At 37.0% G+C, this 18631-nt stretch overlaps 1 protein-coding gene across 1 annotated transcript; it reads right to left on the reverse strand.

The window, feature by feature from the left end:
• Positions 1–8467: 8467 nt before the first annotated feature.
• On the reverse strand, positions 8468–8985 carry LOC147609964 (polyphenol oxidase, chloroplastic-like). The gene is made up of 2 exons (XM_086787232.1): positions 8896–8985; positions 8468–8809 (listed from the first exon to the last, which is right to left on the reverse strand). Exons 1-2 carry the CDS (start codon positions 8983–8985, stop codon positions 8468–8470), a joined length of 432 nt encoding a protein of 143 aa, XP_086643358.1.
• Between the last annotated feature and the right edge of the window lie 9646 nt (positions 8986–18631).

Raw genomic sequence — 18631 nt, forward strand, 5'->3', positions numbered from 1 at the left:
CTATCCATAGAGCTTACAATAAGACTATGCATAAAGCTTGTAAGTCTATGCATAAATCTGTATGCATAGAGCTTGCAAGCCTATGTAAGCTTTATGAAAGCCTATGCATAGAGCTTGCAAGAAGTCTATGTGTAAAGGCTGCAAGCCTATGCATAAAAGCTCAGACTATGTATAGGCTTGCAAACTCTATGCAAGATTTATGATAGATCCTACATCCATTGAGATGGCTCGTCTCAATGCTATTGAGACAATGTGTCACCTTGAGGAAATGTTTTCTAGAACAATTCTCACTAGCCAATTGCATCTTGTGGTGAATTTGGTTATTGATGAAGCACTTGGCACTTTGTGGTGTTGTTCATGTTCGATGGATGTTTTTTCTTGAAAGGTTCATGAAAATCTTAAAGAACTTTGTGAGACAAAGAGCAAGGTGAGAAGAAAGCATGGCAAAGGGATGGTTAATGCAAGAGTCTCTTGCGTATATCTCAAAACATCTCTCTCTCATAGATCTCTCCATGCCATAATTGTGGAGCAATGAGGAGGATGATCGACTAATGATACTAATGTTTCACAAGGAAAAGGAAGGCAACGAAGGCTAGATGAAGCACTATGCAAATAGGTGAATACATTCTACATTCTAAATATTCCCATCAGGAAGAAGTGGATTGGGATATATAAGGATGTAATCAATAGATAAAAGGATGGGAGAAGAGCTTTCAGAAGAGCAAATAGACACTTTCCATTCCCACTCGACTTAGAACCCCTATCAAATATAATTAATATAGAATGGCTTCGTAAGGAAATATCGATGGCATCAAAAAACGGAGAGATGATCACAAGAGAAGAGCATGAGTATGCACGGGGATGTGACCCTCAAGTAAGTATAGTCCTCATCTCTGTCTCATGTTTCGATTGTTATATACCTTGTTTATTGCACTATACTAAATATCATGGTTTTTTAAGGTTATTACAAACTATATAATGTAATATAGTCAGAGGGAAAGCACTTTTGCACACGGAGCATGTGGATTTTGAAAGAAACGCATTTGATTGTGGTGTGATGGCAACTTTTGAGTAAGAAAGTCGAGCTAGTAGACATGATATCAATGTCAAAGAGGACAACCTTGAGTATTGTGAAACCGTTCGAGATATTCTTGAGATAGGGTGGTTTAGAGAATTTAGTCTATTTCATCTTTGATGTCAAATGGTTCAAGGTGATATATAGAGGTGCTCAAGCAACCCTAAAGAAACATCCAAATGGGTTTTTCCAAACTGATTTCCCTTTGCTTTGTGATTTTAGGTTGTGTTTTACGCCAATCAAATTGATCCAAAATGGGGGTATGATATATAAGTTTCCCCTTGTTCAAAACATATCTTTCAAGATCAAGATGTTGAGGCGCTAGATGAGGTGCAAAGACTACCATAAATCGACTCATTGGAAGAAGACAATGATGAAAAAAATGTAGAGGAGGCCGATCAAGAGCATGAGGAACATCAATCTGAAGAAGATAATGATAGTAATAGTGATATTGATATGCAACCTTGTCTTTTCATTGAGCTTCCATTTAGATATAAACATTGATGAAGTAACTTAAATGGAACAATTACAAGATGAGATAGATTCATGATTTCTGTAACTAATTCCCTTCAACTATCTTCATTTTATTTTTCAAGGTTATGATGGATGCTTTTTTAAAACTATCATCATTTTTTGTATGTATGTCACATGTATAATCTAATTTCAATCTTCAAAAACTCTGTGGAAATTTAAATCTTAATATATTAGAAAATTTTTGCTACTATCCTCACTCTGCTGCTAAGGAACTAAATCACAGCGTAGCAAAACGAAATGTTACTCCTATTGTCGCATGTTAAATAGAAAAATAGCATTGTTGAGTAGCTGCTGAGTAGTGACAGAAGGCCTCAACATCCCAAAGGCCTAAACGCTACTAGAATGCTGCTAAAAAACATTGTTATTCTCTCGACGTATTGTAGTGCTACTCACTTTTGTAATCATCCTATGTTGATGATGTATAGTTACCTTACTAAAACTTTTCACTTTCAATATCATTTTGTTTTCTATAGTAGTCTTTTGAAATGTTTCCTAGTTTGCCATAGTAATAACACTCCATGATATTTACATTTTGATTTCTTTATCACAACCACCTCAGCCTCTCTGGCTCCCCCGACCTCTAGAGTTACCTTTTCCACCTATATGCGACTAATTTTCTTGTTGTTGTTATCTCTAGTTTTGATTTTCAAACCCATCACAACCTCTAGATGATGATCTACCTCTATCTTTACCTACTTATGTGAATTTTCAGAACATGAACCTCCCCCAATATTGTTAACCCATGGGGTAGCATAATTTACAACATGAATCTCTAGAGAGATTAAATTTTTTTTAAGTCGACAAATAGTATTTTTATACATGAATTGTAAAACCCTTGATATAAATAAATTAAACCTTGCACATGTGCACATATAAGTGCACATTGTATATTAAATAATGTAACCAAAGGTTTAATGTACACTTGGGTTCAATAATAAATTTTGATGAAGAATAATTAATCACAAGACTTTAACCTTATGTATCATAGTACTATCTGTTTTAGTACTATATATCTATCTAAGTACTAGATAGTGCTACTCAATAGTACTAAATCATATTATACAATGGTATGTGGTAATAGCATAGTACTATTCAGCACTGTGATACTATCTAGAACTATGGTGCATAGTACAAGTTACTTCTTAGAAAAAGAAAATTGCAAGTCCTCACCTTTAGTGAATCCCAAGGTAACCACCAGTGCTTTTGGTACATGGTATCCTTCACAAAATGGTAGACAACATTAAAGACTGTGCCAAAAGGCTCTCCCAGCATGCCTAGGTAGCACTCGGCATGCATTGGGTGCTCCCAATGCATGCCTGTAACTACCGACATACTTAGGTAGCACTCGGCATGAATTAGGAGATCTTGGTGCATGTCAATAGTTACTGGAATGCATTAGAAGTTATTGGCATGCCTAAGTAGCACTCGGCATGCATTAGGTTTTCCCTATCCATGTCAAAAGTTATTGGCATGCCTAGATATCACCCAACATTCATTAGGTGCTCCTTGTACACATGTCCATAGTGTTACCAGCACGCATTGGAAGCTATCGGCGTGCCTATGTAGCACCCGAAATGCATTGGGTTCTCTCGATGCATGGTGGAAGTTATCAACATGCATTAGAAGCTATAGGCATACCTTAGTAGCATAACACATATATTGGGTGCTCCCGATGTCCATGTCAATAGTTATCGGTGTGCATTGGAAGCTACTAGCATACCTAGGTAGCACTCTGGGTGCTCTGGTGCATTCCCATAGTAGCTAGAGGCATACTTAGGTAGCATCCACCACCAGCATGCATTGGGAACTCCTAGTGCAAGTCAATAGTTAGCGGCATGCATTAAAAGCTATTGGCATGCCTAGGTAGTAGCCGGCATGCATTAGGTGCTCCCGATGCATGTCAGCACTCCCAGTCCATGTTAATTGTTATTATTGGCATACCTTGGAATCATCCAACATGCTTTGGGTGCTCCCGGTACATGTCGATAGCTATCAACATGCATTGGAAGCTACTGGCATGCCTATGTAGCACCTGGCATGCATTGGGTGCTGCTAGTAGCTTCCTGCATGCATTAGAAGTGATTGGCATGCCTAGGTAGCAATGAGCATGCATCGGCGGGTGCTCCCAGTGCATGCGGGTAGATATCAGCATCATGCATTAGCAGCTCTACCGGCACGCCTAGGTAGCACACCGAGCAAGCATTAGGTGCTCCCGCTGCATGGGTGCTGGTTGGAAGCTACCAACATGTCTAAGTAGCACACCTGACATGCATTGGGTACTCCCGATGCATATCGGTATCTCCTGGTGCATACCGAAGGCTACCAGCATGCCTAGGTAGCACACCCGAGATGCATTGGGAATTCTCGGTGCATTCTGTTAGCTACTAGCATACCTAGGTAGCTATCCATTGGGACCTCTTGGTGCATGTCGAGAGTTACCGGCATGCATTGAAAGCTACCTGCATGCCTAGGTAGCACCCAACATGCATTGGGTGCTCCTGGTCTATGTCGATAGCTAACATCATACTTAGAAAGCACACAGCATGCATTGGGACCTCCCGTGCATGTCACGAGTTACTGGCATGCATTGAAAGCTACCCACATGCCTAGGTAACACCCGGCATGCATTGGGTGCTCCCTGTACATGCCAATAGCTATCGGCATACTTAGGTAGTATCTGGCATGCATTGGGAGCTCCCGGTGCATGTTGATAGTTACGGGCATGTAATAGAAGCCACTAGCATGCTTAGGTAGCACCTGGCATACATTGGGTGCTCCCGGTGCTACATGTCAATAGCTACGGCATGCATTAGAAGCTATTGGCATGCCTAGGTAGCACACCGAGCTTGCATTGGGTGCTTGCGGTGTATGCCGATAGCTCCCGGTGTATGTCGGTAGTTATCGGTATGCATTGGAAACTATTGGCATGCCTAGGTAGCACTCGACATGCATTGGGTGTGCTGTTGATGCATGCTAGTACTACTGACATACTGAGGTAGTACCCGACATGCATTGGGAGCTCATGTATGTGGCTTATGCATATGGCTAATGCCATGCATGAGGTTTACACAACTACCCTCATGTATGAGGATTATGCATGTGACTAAAATGTAACCTTGTTGCACTAGCCTCATACATGAGGCTAAGGCATATGGCCAGCTCTTGAGAGGAGCCATGCTATCCATAGAGGGGAGAAAAAATAACAAATCCTAAAACTTACAAACCCTATAACATGTAAAAGCATAAGAGAGAAAACATAAAAGAGAGATGTATCTTACCTTATGAGGCTTCTATGTGTGGATAACCTACAATCAAACCAAATAGAGACAAAAAAGTATTAGCAACCCTAGTCTTAACCCTAATAGAAAGCATATACAAAACCCTAATCTTAATGAAAGCTTTTGCATAACATAGAAAACTTATTGAATCTTTCTTCTTCCCTTCTCATTATAGCTTAACCCTAACCCTAGCTTCTACATAGAAACCCCAATAGAGAACTCCATCAAAGCTCTCTATTAGGGTTTCTATGTAGAAGCTACGGTTAGGGTTAAGCTCTAATGAAAAGGGAAAAAGAAACGAAAAACTTAAAAGAGAGGAAAAAGAAGGCAAATACTCACGAAAGCTTTCATGGAAAGCTTGTTTGCATAGGAGATGAAGAAAAAGAGAAGACATACCTTGCTTGAGCCGCCTGAGAGCAAGATAGGGTACGAGAGGTAGAAAAGGTGGATTAGATATGAACCTGCAAAAAAAACCCAAGGCATCAAGTTTAGGAAATTTAAATGATAAAATCGGAATGGCGACAAAAGAAGTGGGATTACTTTTTCAAGGCTATATTGTTGAGCAGCATTTTATTTTTTACAGTGTAGTAGCATTTTTTCGCATGAAGAAGAGCAGTGAAAAACGTTGCTCAGCAAAAATTTGAGCTGAGAAAAAATGCTCCTAAGTAGTGCTTTTTCACTGCTCAATAGCATTAAAAGCCCTAACACTCCCTCCTCCAAAACATTGCTAAAGATCACTCTTGTGTCCCTAACATATTGTAGTGTTGGCCCTATTATGGGGGTAACATCTTGCTTCTCTTTCTCACCTGAACTCTAGACTTTGCTAATTGCCCTCGAATATCTATGGTGGAAAAAGTCATCCCAATCTACCTCTATACATGTTTATATGTAGGAAAGGCAAGGGTGTGAACTCTGCCCACTACATTATTCAATATTGTTGTTCAGTGGTAGATCTTGGTGTACAACTTCATGAACTCCTCCTTCTAGCAACCTTTTGGATTGGTGATGTGATAGCTGCATCAGCTAACCTTTTCTAGGTTTCCCCAATCATCACTGCTTCATTTGTGGATTTATATCGGGTTTAGCTCGAAGGAAGAAGTTTCAATTGAGTTTATTTCCTATGGGAATTGCTAGGTTGGAATAAACATGAGCTTTTCCTTTCAAGTCCTTTGAATGCAGACCTTTGCTAAGCAGACCAGCTAGAATTTTTTGGGGTCAATATATTGTAGCACCTATTTGTTCATGCATTCAAATGAGCCAGTGCATGAGAGAGAGAGAGAGAGAGAGAGAGAGAGAGAGAGAGAGCAATTACAATCAAAATTTTCATCTATGCATGAGAGAGAGGAGAGAAAGAGACAGAGAGAGAGATAGGGGGGAGAACTTTTCATCTATGTAAGAGAGAGAGAGAGAGAGAGGGAGAGAGAGAATGAGTGAGAACCAACCTATTTGGAGTGTCTTGGTAGCAGAGTTGGCACTGTAGGATGTAGTTGGGAAACTCCCTCTAGGTAGAGAGCATAATGTATGCAAAGAATATTCTACATATAGAAGAGTCCAAAAATGCTAGGCTAGAGGAAAAACTCCCTCTAGGTAGAGAGCATAATGTATGCAAAGAATAGTCTACCTATAGATGAAAATTATCTAGAGTTCAAAAATGCTAGGCTAGAGGAAAATTGTGTAAATTTCAAATTTCAAAAATCTAGAGGGATATGGGAAAGTACAAACTGACACGAAATTTGAGAAAACCTTATAACTAACAAGGGTTGATGAAACATGGATTTTTGGGAATAGACATTCACATAGTTCAATTTCACATGCAAATTTTTTTAAATATTTTCACCCTATAACACACAAATATTATAGTACACCTTTTTTCCAATAGTATATACAACTTTCATGCTTTCATCCTAAGACATTTTCATTTCTAGATAATTCTAAACAAAATCTATTAATCTTATCTCCTAATGTCTTATCCATCTAATGAGTTAGCCTTTGCCTTGTGGTAAAGTCGAGGCATTTATGAATCTAAAAGAGAGAATATATATTTGTATGCGACTAGAGGAAAAGACGCAAGTGCATGATGATGTGCACATGAAGATTGATCAAGGAATCAAGGCTAAAGAGAAGAGCTTCACACCAATAAACATCAACATCTATAAGAAGAAATTGGCAAATTAAGTATAAATTTGTCATCGTTGTCATAAGACATAACACTTTGCATATCAGTGTTCAAAGGGCAACACACACATGAAGATTGATCAAGGAATCAAGGCTAAAGAGAAGACCTTCACAACAATAAACATCAACATCAATAAGAAGAAATTGGCAAATAAAGTGAAAATTTGACATCATTGTCATAAGACATAACACTTTGCATATAAGTGTTCAAAGAGGAACACTAACATCATTTTCATAAGACAGAACACTTTGCATATCATTGTTCAAAGAGGAACACTAGGGTTTAGTACACATGTAAAAACATGGGACACATAGCCCAAAATTGTCCTCAAAAGAATCTACTACAAAGAGGACACAAGATACGGTAACGAAGGTAGTATCCACCATCATTGATGAAAACCAAGGGTCCAACATCATTGATGAGTAAAAAAACTTGATCCAGAATGTAGTCGAGGAGGACATGAAGGATGTGCAATCAAACAGACAATGAAGTTTGATATTCAATCAAAGTGATAGCATTGACGACATGTGACTCCAAGAATGTGTCAAGAATGGAAGCCGGAATACAAAGAGTCAAATTGATGGGATTTTTTCTTGTTATTTTTATAAATCCAGGATTTCGTTTTTCTCTCCTCTCCTTGTTCCTTGGTTATCCATGGCTAATATGTAATAGATGGGGAAAGTGTTGGACTATTTATTGGGAAATAGATCTACTCCCTTATACTCAATCAAATAAACTAAGGGATTCTCTGAGGCGATTAGGGAGACCTCACACTCTCTCTCTTTCTTACTAGTGCACAATCAGAGAGACCCTCACTTTCAATGGTATTGCAAGTGGTGTGGCTGTGTTCGCAACAGATAAGGCAAGGAGGGAGGGGGGGAGGTATGAAGGTAAACATAGGTGCCAAGGTGGAAAGAGTATGATGATGGAAGGATACTGAAGGTGAAGAGGGTGGGTTTGAGCTCGTGTGGTGGAGGAGAGGGAGTAGAGAGAGACATGGAGGCAAGGTGAAAGGTAACTAGTTTGGAGGAAGGGCTAAGGTTTCACCTTGGCATGCGTTAATTACTGCTCTTTCGTAGGGCATTAACTAATGCGAGTTTACCTTTTGTTGAATACACGTGTATTCAATCATATATACTAAGAGATTCTACATATATAATACGTAAACTGCCGACAACTACTGATTGAAAATAACGATAAGTGGCAACTTTTGACAAGAATCAGGAAACTAAAGAAATTAAAATAACGAATTAGGGCACGTGGAACTTTAAAAATGAAATAAAGATTTAGGGTGTGGATTTCCACATTGGACGCTGGCCAGCAGGCTATGATATCAAAAGATGGGCAGGAATAAATGTGCAGACAAACCAGACCAGGGTGACAAACTCTGGACTGAGCTTGGGTTTACTGGTAGTCTATCTCCATGCCTTGGATGGTAACACTGCCTGAATTGGCTGCCTCTGATTGCACCAAGATGGTGATGACCACCCACTCTTCGTCCTGGATGCCAACCCTGTTGATGTTGTCCCCGATTTCCAGTATCATGTTGGTTATCAAGTGCTTAGAGCTGCCAGAGCTAGGGAAGACGTTGGACGAGCCGACATACTCAGCACTGTAGATAGGGGTGGTGGCGTTGGCTTGCGGAAGGTTGATGAAGACCTGGAAGTGAACATAGGCCTCTCGGACGACTTCCAAGCCTTGGATGAGAAGAACTTCTTCGAGTCCCTGAGGCTTCTTCTCGGCCGGCTGCTTGACAAGAGCGGTGAGGTTAGAGCCAAGGTATATGGGATTGCTTTTGGTGTAGGATGATGCGGGGCTGATCTCCTGGGCACCGTGGGCTTTGACGTAGGGGACTTGGCTGCCATTGGAGGCAGGCAAGGGTGAGAAGTTGAGCCAGAGGTCCACAAGGCACTTTTGTTCATTCCCTATATAGTGAACTTTACCATATATGGGAAATTTTGAGAGATTTCCTAGTTATGTTGATGGAAATTTCCTATATATATCTAGACAATCGTATTCCCCATTTACTCAATCCTCTTTATGTAGGAAATATGGGCTTATATCTAGGTAATTCAATTTCATATATAGGAAATATGGACTAGTATCTAGGTAATTAAATTTCCTATATAGAGAATATGAGCCAATATCTAGGTAATTCAATTTCATATATAGGAAATATGGACTAGTATCTAGGTAATTAAATTTCCTATATAGAGAGTATGAGCCAATATCTAGATAATTCAATTTACTATATACACAATATGGGCCAATATCTAGGTAAATCATTTTCCTATATAGAGAATGAATAAGAAATATAGACTATTATCTAGATAATACAATTTCCTATATAGAGAATGAATTGCATATGTGGAGAATTGAACCACAAATGAGTAAATGGTTATTTAAAAAATTAGTTATTTTTAAAAAATTGGTTACTTTAAAACTTTTATACTTAATTATTCAAACATCAATATTATTACAAATTGAAATACTTAAATTCTTCTTCTTCTTCTCTCTCTCTCTCTCTCTCATCTTTCTATCACCCAATGTGTGGTAGATTGGTTAGCTCATGGAGTTGTTATTCAATACGTCTTGTGTTCGAATCTCACTCCCGTCGGATAGATCATATTTGGTCTCTTGGGATTGTTCCTACTACGTTAAAAGAGCTTCTTCTTCTTCTTCTTCTCTCTCTCTGTGTCTCTGTCTCTCTCTCTCTGTCTCTGTCTCTCTCTCTCTCTCACACACACACACACACACACACACACATAAACTCAATGTAACATACGTTAAAATATAGGTATGTCCTCTCATCTTATATCAAAAAGTAAGAGAATTATTTTACCAATACTAGCATGCCCATATTCAAGCTAAACGGCCACCTATCTTAAAAACTAAGGTTTTCTCTCTCCTCATCAAACAGACAGATATTCTCTCTCTCTCTCTCTCCCTCTCATACGTAATCCAAAACCTTAGATCATTATCTCTCTCTAATGTGTCGCAGCAGTAATTAATGATTATAGTAAGGTTTTACACCTTAGCAAAAATGTCTCCCTCTCCCCCTCTTAGTGTGTTCATATCCATCTCTTTTTCTCACTTTGTGTCAAACGTCTCTTAGAATGTAAATTTAAATATAAAAAAACATATACTGCCTTTGTCTCTCTTTCACTAGGTCATTGCCCAACACGAAAATACTACACACAATGTATTTAAAGCCTCTCTCCGAACTCTCCAGAATATGAAAACCTCTAGAGCTCCGAACCTCCAGTCATCCACACATCAAGATTTCGTCTCTAAGACTAAGGATCTCTAAGGTTACCTCTCACCACTTCAAATTGATTAATCGAAAAATAAATTGGGAAACCATACTAAGCTTGCACTAAGTTAAAATATATACAAATAGGACAAAAGAATTGTGTTGATATTGCGAAACAATGGGAAAGAACATTTTGCATGGGAATGGTGAGAAAGAGTGAGTGTTTTGTTAGAAGCTACATACATAGCTTTCAAAGGGTAGCTGTAGAACCTCTTAAGATCTCATAATACCATATCCATGAGTTCATGATCTTTCTTAAGATCTCATAATTTATGTAAGATCTCATATAATTTCATAAAATCTTGTTAGAGATCTAATGAGATCATAAGATCCATAAGACTTCCTCTATGAGCCCATAGGATCACTTAAGGGTTGAGAAGGGCTCATCAAACTTAGCCTGGTCCTAGTGTTTATAATATTTTAAGATGATCAAAACTAAGCTCCCTAGGAATGTACCCAGACAACAAATTTTAGAAGCTACGTACATAGCTTTCAAAGGGTAGCTGTAGAACCTCTTAAGATCTCATAATACCATATCCATGAGTTCATGATCTTTCTTAAGATCTCATAATTTATGTAAGATCTCATATAATTTCATAAAATCCTGTTAGAGATCTAATGAGATCATAAGATCCATAAGACTTCCTCTATGAGCCCATAGGATCACTTAAGGGTTGAGAAGGGCTCATCAAACTTAGCCTGGTCCTAGTGTTTATAATATTTTAAGATGATCAAAACTAAGTTCCCTAGGAATGTACCCAGACAACAAATTTTCTCCTAGTCTTAGGTATACTAGCTGTGAGAGAAACATTAAGAGAGTGATGCTAGTGTCCCACTTATTAGATTGCTACTTTGTAGAGATACAATGTTTCTTGTGTCATCTAAACCAATCACCAACCCAATCTCAAAACTAGGAATCTTTGGCACTAACATAGGAGATGCCAAGATAGGAGAGCAAGAGATAGACACTAGCGCTACACTAGCGTAACGTCTATAGCCATGATAAATTAATCCGCCAAAACCAGTGCAGCTATAGCTCTAATAGTGATATTTTTTTTGCCCCCAATTGTCAATGACTCCGTGTCACTTAGATGAGAATAAGTTTTTAGCATTCAAAAAAACGTTATTATGCTACCCAAGTCAAACCTTACAAAAACACATATGCAAGTGACAAGTTAAAGAAGCAAGGAACTTGCTAGGAAATAGAATTATATTTAAAGACTTGAGTCTTAAAGTAAAGATATCATGCCATGAGTGATTGGCCCATAAATAATTATAATAGTTCAAAATAAAAGTGTACACAATAGTTGCTTTATGCTCATAAGAGAAGTAAAAGTGGACAGAAGAGTTGCTTTATGCTCATAAGAGTTCTTTAAGCTTAATATACATTAGCCATTATGCTTCTTCCTTTCCATATTAAGGCGGTAGTCATAAACATGATTTTTCTTGCACGACTAGGAATCATTTGAGAAGTAAAAATGAACAAAAGAGTTACTTTATGCTCATAAGAGTTCTTTAAACTTAATATACATTTGCCACTATGCTTCTCCCTTTCCATGTTGAGGTGGTAATCTTTACCATGATTTTGCTTGCATGTATAAATTTAGATTAATGTGATCACCTTATAATGTCTAAGCTTGGATTTTATGACCACATAGTGTATGGTAGAAGTTCTTAAGATCTTATAAGACCATATATGAGGTCATGAAATTTCCTAGATCAATGTGATCATCCTTTAATGTCTAGATTAGCTTTTATGACCACGTAATGTATGGTAGAAGCTCTCAAGATCTCATAAGACCATACACGAGCTCATAATATTTCTTAAGATCTCATAATTAATGTAAGATCTCATAATTTATGTAAGAGCTCATATAATTCATGTAAGAGCTAATATAATTTCAAAAAATCTTGTTAGAGATTGAATGAGATCATAAGACCCATAAGACTTCCTACGAGCACATAAGATCACATAAGGGTTGAGAATAGCTCATAGAACTTATCTTGGTCCTTTCACTTATAGAATCTTGAGACGATAAAAGCTAAGGTCACAAGAAATGACTAGGTTTCTTCTTTAATATCTTGCTATCATAGTCTTTCACGATTTCTAATCTATTGGAAACACTCCATTGTTTTTTCTAAAAGCTTTGTTCTTATGATTCCTTGGGATCTCCCTTATCTGTTTTAAATCAAGACTTAGGGCATGGTTGCCAAATATAGATAGAACTTGTGAATATTTCTCTATGGCTTTGGCACTTTCTAGTGGTCTAGCTAAGGGTTTGATTCACTGCATGTTCTATATCCATTCGTGCTCTCCTTGTTTCAGCAACATGAGTCCTCATGTGATTCCAGGCTGTCATCTCGGAGAGGGTGATCACAACAATGGCATCTAAAACAGGCTCATCTCGTTTTGGGTACCTCCATTTCTTGAGCTTCCCATGCTAAGGCGATATTGTCACACAAAGCATGATTTTCATACGGAGCATGGGCTTAGCTTTGAAGGGGCCAACCCGAGGCAATTGATGGATGCAAACATACTAGTCAAAGATTGGCTATCAGTATTCTCGGGATTTAAATCCTCACCTCTATTAAAAAATGGTGACCTTGCACTATAAGGTGTACCACCGAGAGCCCATCAATCATGAGCTTTTGATTTCCTTCGCTCATGGTTTTGTTTATGAGAATAGCACAACAGCCCCCTTTACTACTGTTGACATAGGAAAGTATAGGGTTGCATGGGCTGAGTTTGCAGAGTCTGTTGATGCAAATGTTAAATAGACTCCACATGAATGAAATATCACCAAGTGTTTTGATGGCCATGGTCACAAGTTGAATTTGTTGTTTGATTTGAGTGGTTCAAACAATCAACATATTCATATTCTAGAATTCTAATCATATCAATGTAAGATTATCTATTAGGCTCATGATTTAAGGCCTAAGATGATTAATATTAAAATATTGTATGATCATACCTAAAACATTACCTCTTTTGATCTAATATTTAGGGATTGGAAGATTTCATAAGACTAGTTATATATAGAGCTCTTATGAGCTATCATACTTATAGCTTCCAAAAAGATCAATAGTATGCTCCAATATCAATTTGATAATCTATCTTGTGAGCTATATGAATTATATAATATGAGCTATATTTAAATTTTAGTATCTTTAATTACAGCACTTTTTACTCCTTTATTTTGTTTTACAGCTCCACTAACATATATGGTGGTGTATCAATATCACTCTTAGCATAGGCTGTTGTGCTCACCATCAACATCGAGACACGTATATGCGATCCACAAAGCTTTACTTACAATTAAGAGAGAGCTTCAACTATAGGAAACCGAAAGCTTCACATATAGGCACCGAGATGGATGATGCTTGAAATGTCATCACGTGCACACATCCCTTTGGATTGACAAATTCCCCAGCTACATTCTCCAGCTACATTCAATTGCCTAATGCAGGACATTCTCAGAGAATACAAACCAACATTAATAATCACAAAAGTAAAAAGAGAAAGAGTAAAAAAATAGGAGTACAAAGAGATAGTAGAAAACTTTTGTAAGTTTTGCATTACCTTTCTCTTTCTTTGACTTTTTCTTGAAACTTCATTCTTATACTTAGCCAAATTCAACATTGGATCCTACAAGTACAACAAAATATTAGAAGAAATATTGACAACTTATCACATATACAAAGAAAAACTCAACCAAACCTTGTCTTCACTTGTCATATATACTCTCGCTTCTTGATTTCTTATGGCTCTCACTCTTTTTGATGTGTCATGATGTAGTAGCTCAGTAAATGAATAATTATTCTCCTCCATTGTTGTATCATAAGAATCCTGGTTTATAAGATGTTATCAAAATCACATAGAATTCAAAAAATAGTAGTCTTAAAATCAAATCTTTATGTGGACTAAGAGAATACACCTCATCGGATATATAATCTTGCAACCCTTCAAACCTCTTTGTCCCGAATATAAAGTTATCCATATATATAGAAGAGCATACATTTAATACAAAACCAAAAGAAATCCTACTTAGAATAAAATCAATTATACATCTATATAGAAGAGAATACGTTTAATACAAAACCAAAAGAAATCCTACTTAGAATAAAATCAATTATATAATACACTTACATTCTCTATAGGTTGATCATTTTTTATCACATCAATGTAAGGAGAGCTAGCTTGAATCTCAAAGTTTGTCTATAAAGTTCACATTAGTAACAAAATCTTTAAAACAAAATGTTCAAAACATGCAACATTGCATAAGTTACTATGCATGATTCAAAGAAAAAACCATTATACATTCTCCTTATGATACATCTTTCTAGCTCTTACCTCTTCATAAGAATGATTATATGCTTGATGATTGAGTGTTGGCTTTAAGACCATGACATGTAAAATAACATAAAGTTAAAACTAGAACCACATAAATATATAATATAAACATACCCATGTAAAAAAGCTGCTTACATAGGAAAAGAAAATATCAAGTTTAGTTCTTTTACCTCTTCATTAGAATTAATATTTCCTTGAGGAGTCAATGCAAGCTCCAAGACCTATGAATTTAGACCAAATAAAAAAAGTGATGAACTATGTATTAAGCTTCTTAAATCATATATATATATATATAATATATATATATATATATATATATATATATATATATATATATATATATATATATATACACACACACACACACACACACACACACACATAGAGTTGAAGTATATAATTTATGGTTAAAAAAACTATAAAATATACTTACATGAAGTGATGAGCTAGCATCCATGTCTGGACTTGCTTCATCTATGGATTGAGTCATCCCTTGTGCTTTTAATGTATCCTTCTATCAAAAACACAAAATGTCAAATGCATTATGTATCCTTCTATCAATCCAATTATTAGTTTCTAAAAGAACATTCATAAGCATAAACATTAACACTTACATTGTCCTTGATACTCTTCTTCTTATTGTACTTTCTATTTGCTTGTCTACCTGAGACCCACCATCTATAGATATCTTCCTCCAACCAAACATATTCAGCTCCAATGAACTTTAGAGTTGCAATCTCATGATGATGCTCACAAATAATTCTCTTGATCTTTTCTTGTGCCTCTTTTTTATGGCAAAGATCTTTAGGAGTCTCAACTCCATTAAACCACCTTCGTACAAGGCGGTAGTTGCCAAGCAAAATGGCATGTTGATCCTTGAAGCATTTCTCTAATAATTCTTTCCCATAGAGCTTGTTTTGGTCTCTACTCACCAATCTAGGTGCTCGAAACACCTCATCATATGTAGGTGTAGGACTAACACCTGCTAAGACTTGTTGGCCAAGAGGGTGTGAAAAAGGAGGTTCCTTATCTTTAATCTCCCCATTGCCTGCATAACCATGTGACATAGAAAACAATTTGCATAACATTTATAAACCAATTACAAACACACTAGTATATCTTTATATATAAAAGATTACAACATTTAAGATCGTTAAAACGCGTGTACCTTCCTTTGAGGTTGGAGAACTTTGAATATCCTTTATGATTGTACTCATGAGACCCAAGAAATTTTTATCTTCACACATCATTTTCTTTAGCATTGCTTGCATGTCCACATTCATAGTTGCCATCTCCAACCTACATAAATTCAATCCAAGGAGAACATATTACATGCAAGCACATCATTTTCTTTAGCATTGCTTGCATGTCCACATTCGTAGTTGCCATCTCCAACCTACATAAATTCAATCCAAGGAGAACATATTACATGCAAGCACATCAGTAGAAAACTATAAGGAATAAAATGACATAAGATAAAAAACACTCATTGTACATTGAAACATACCAATGATTCATAGAGTTGCTTAGGTTCCAAAAGTACCATTGATGAGAAACTGAGCTACGATTGCCATATGATTAGAACTACCTTTGCTTCTCCCTCTATTATCATGCTCCTTGTTTTGATAACTTTCCATTTATCATTAATAGATACACATAACCACCAATCCTTCCAATCATTGTCCTCCATTTCTACCTTCCATCTCTTTTCTTGATTATGAATCATTTTTAACCATGCTACTTTCACTTGTTTTGTTGTGTAACTCACTACTCTAATAACTGCATATTTTAGATCAGTTGAGGAGCATAATACATCAAAATTTGGCTTGAACTGAACAATATCATTCACCTCTAGCCAAGGTGGAATGCATCCAACACACCCTGGCTGAATCAAGCGTGTTCTCAATCTTAGGTCTTTTATCTCATATGCAATGATTTTTTTGCCATGTTGAAAGGGAATAAACTTATGAAGTAAAGAACTAATAGGCCTTATGCAATCCCATGTGTATGGCAAATACACATTTTGTAACACACTCATGCCAGTGGTATAATCAACATCTAACCTTTCAAATCCTCCCTCAACCACAATACATTGCCTGTAGTACTTGGCTCCAAAAAGTAGCCTTAACTCACCATTACACTGAAATGAGAAAAGAGATGTTATGCATGCTTTCCAATATCCCACCATGGAGACTAATGTTACATCTTCATCACATTTCACCACAACTTGATCCCCAATATTATAGACCTCTCCCTTAAATAGGACTTTCTTATATTCTGTTACTCTCTCAATCCCCCAGTTTAAATACTGCTCAGCATACCTTCTTTCTTCAACGGTTGCATCCCTGTATTTTAGCTTCTTCCTTGCAATGACAATACCTTTTTCATGAATTGCTCTTTGGCATCCACTGGGTATGGCATTCATAGTAGATAAGGTCCATAATTCTTTGGCCTTTACAATGGATGATACATGCATAATACCCAATGCATGCCACTCATGACATTCATAATAGCCATCTTTATCTACTAAGTATCCATCTGGAGTAGAAAGAGCTTGATGAAACTCTCCGAACATTCTTTGGTGAGGCAAAAGTCGCAAAGTTTGGTCACAATCGGCGTATGTTTAGGTACGATGGCATGGGGAAGAGCGGGATTTTTCATTGCCTCTCAAGCACTAAGAGACTTGATGAATCCGTAATGGGCGCTAATTGCTAATCCAAACATGGTCCACTGCTGACCAAACTTTGCGAGCATATGCTCGTAAAGTTTGGTCACCATCGAATCACGTTTGGGTATGATGGCATGGGGAAGAGTGAGATTTTCCATATATACATCACAAACTTGGTTATAGAGTGTGCTTCAAATGCACACATATATACATGGATATGTGTAGTAAAAGCTCCTGAGCATGGGGGAGTTTATTGATGGAGTCGTTTGATTGATAACATAATGTCAGCATATGTTCTAGAGACATGACCTCTGAGTCGTTTGATTGATAACATAATGTCAGCATATGTTCTAGAGACATGACCTCTGAGTTGTTTATGTGATGAATTGAAAGTTACATAGAGAACACATTATAAGCAATTTTATTGAACCTTGCAAACAGGATGAGGTGATCATAATTCCACAAATAGAGATTATGTAATATAATACCCTTGTGGTGCTCACATGACACATAGATGATGTGATATAGCTCGCTTGTGTTGTTCACATATTATGGATGTAGGCATCACGGTTACTATACCTCGTGGATACTATAGCTCTTTGAGAGGTATGCCATGCATGGGAAGCATATCATGATAGGTTTTAAACATTGTCATTAGAAGAGTGATATATTGGAGAGTGATTAGAAGAGTGATTTTTAAACATTGTCATTAGAAGAGTGATATGGAGAGTGATTAGAAGAGTGATTTTTAAACATTGTCATTAGAAGAGTGATATGGAGATGTGCACACTTGGTAAACATGGTACTTTATTTACAAGAAGGTGAATCAAAGCAATATGAATCACTATAGAGAGTGACTTTGCAGACATTCATTGGATATAGCATAGGTTTACTATATTTGACGTGATTTTGGTTGATTGTTGACCGAACGAATGAGTAAGATACCTATATTTCATTGGTTGATGTGTTGTAATGATTGTTTTTTGCTTATTGAACAATTGTCTAAACATATAAACCTACTAGTACTCGACCCGCGCGTTGTTGCGGTATATAAAAGACATTAAGAAACAAAACATATGACTGGAAGCTGGAATACAAAGGGTCAAATCAAGAATGGAAGGAGGAACACAAAGAGTCAAATTGATGGGATTTTTTTCTCTTTTTTTTAAGAGAAATCCAAGATTTCTTTTTTATCTCCTCTCCTTGTGCGTTGGTCATCCATGTTGGTTATCCATG

This window comes from Cibotium barometz, chromosome 50, assembly GCF_041138505.1.
Source record: "Cibotium barometz isolate CiBa-2024 chromosome 50, ASM4113850v1, whole genome shotgun sequence".
In the NCBI taxonomy this organism is placed as follows: Eukaryota; Viridiplantae; Streptophyta; class Polypodiopsida; order Cyatheales; family Cibotiaceae; genus Cibotium; species Cibotium barometz.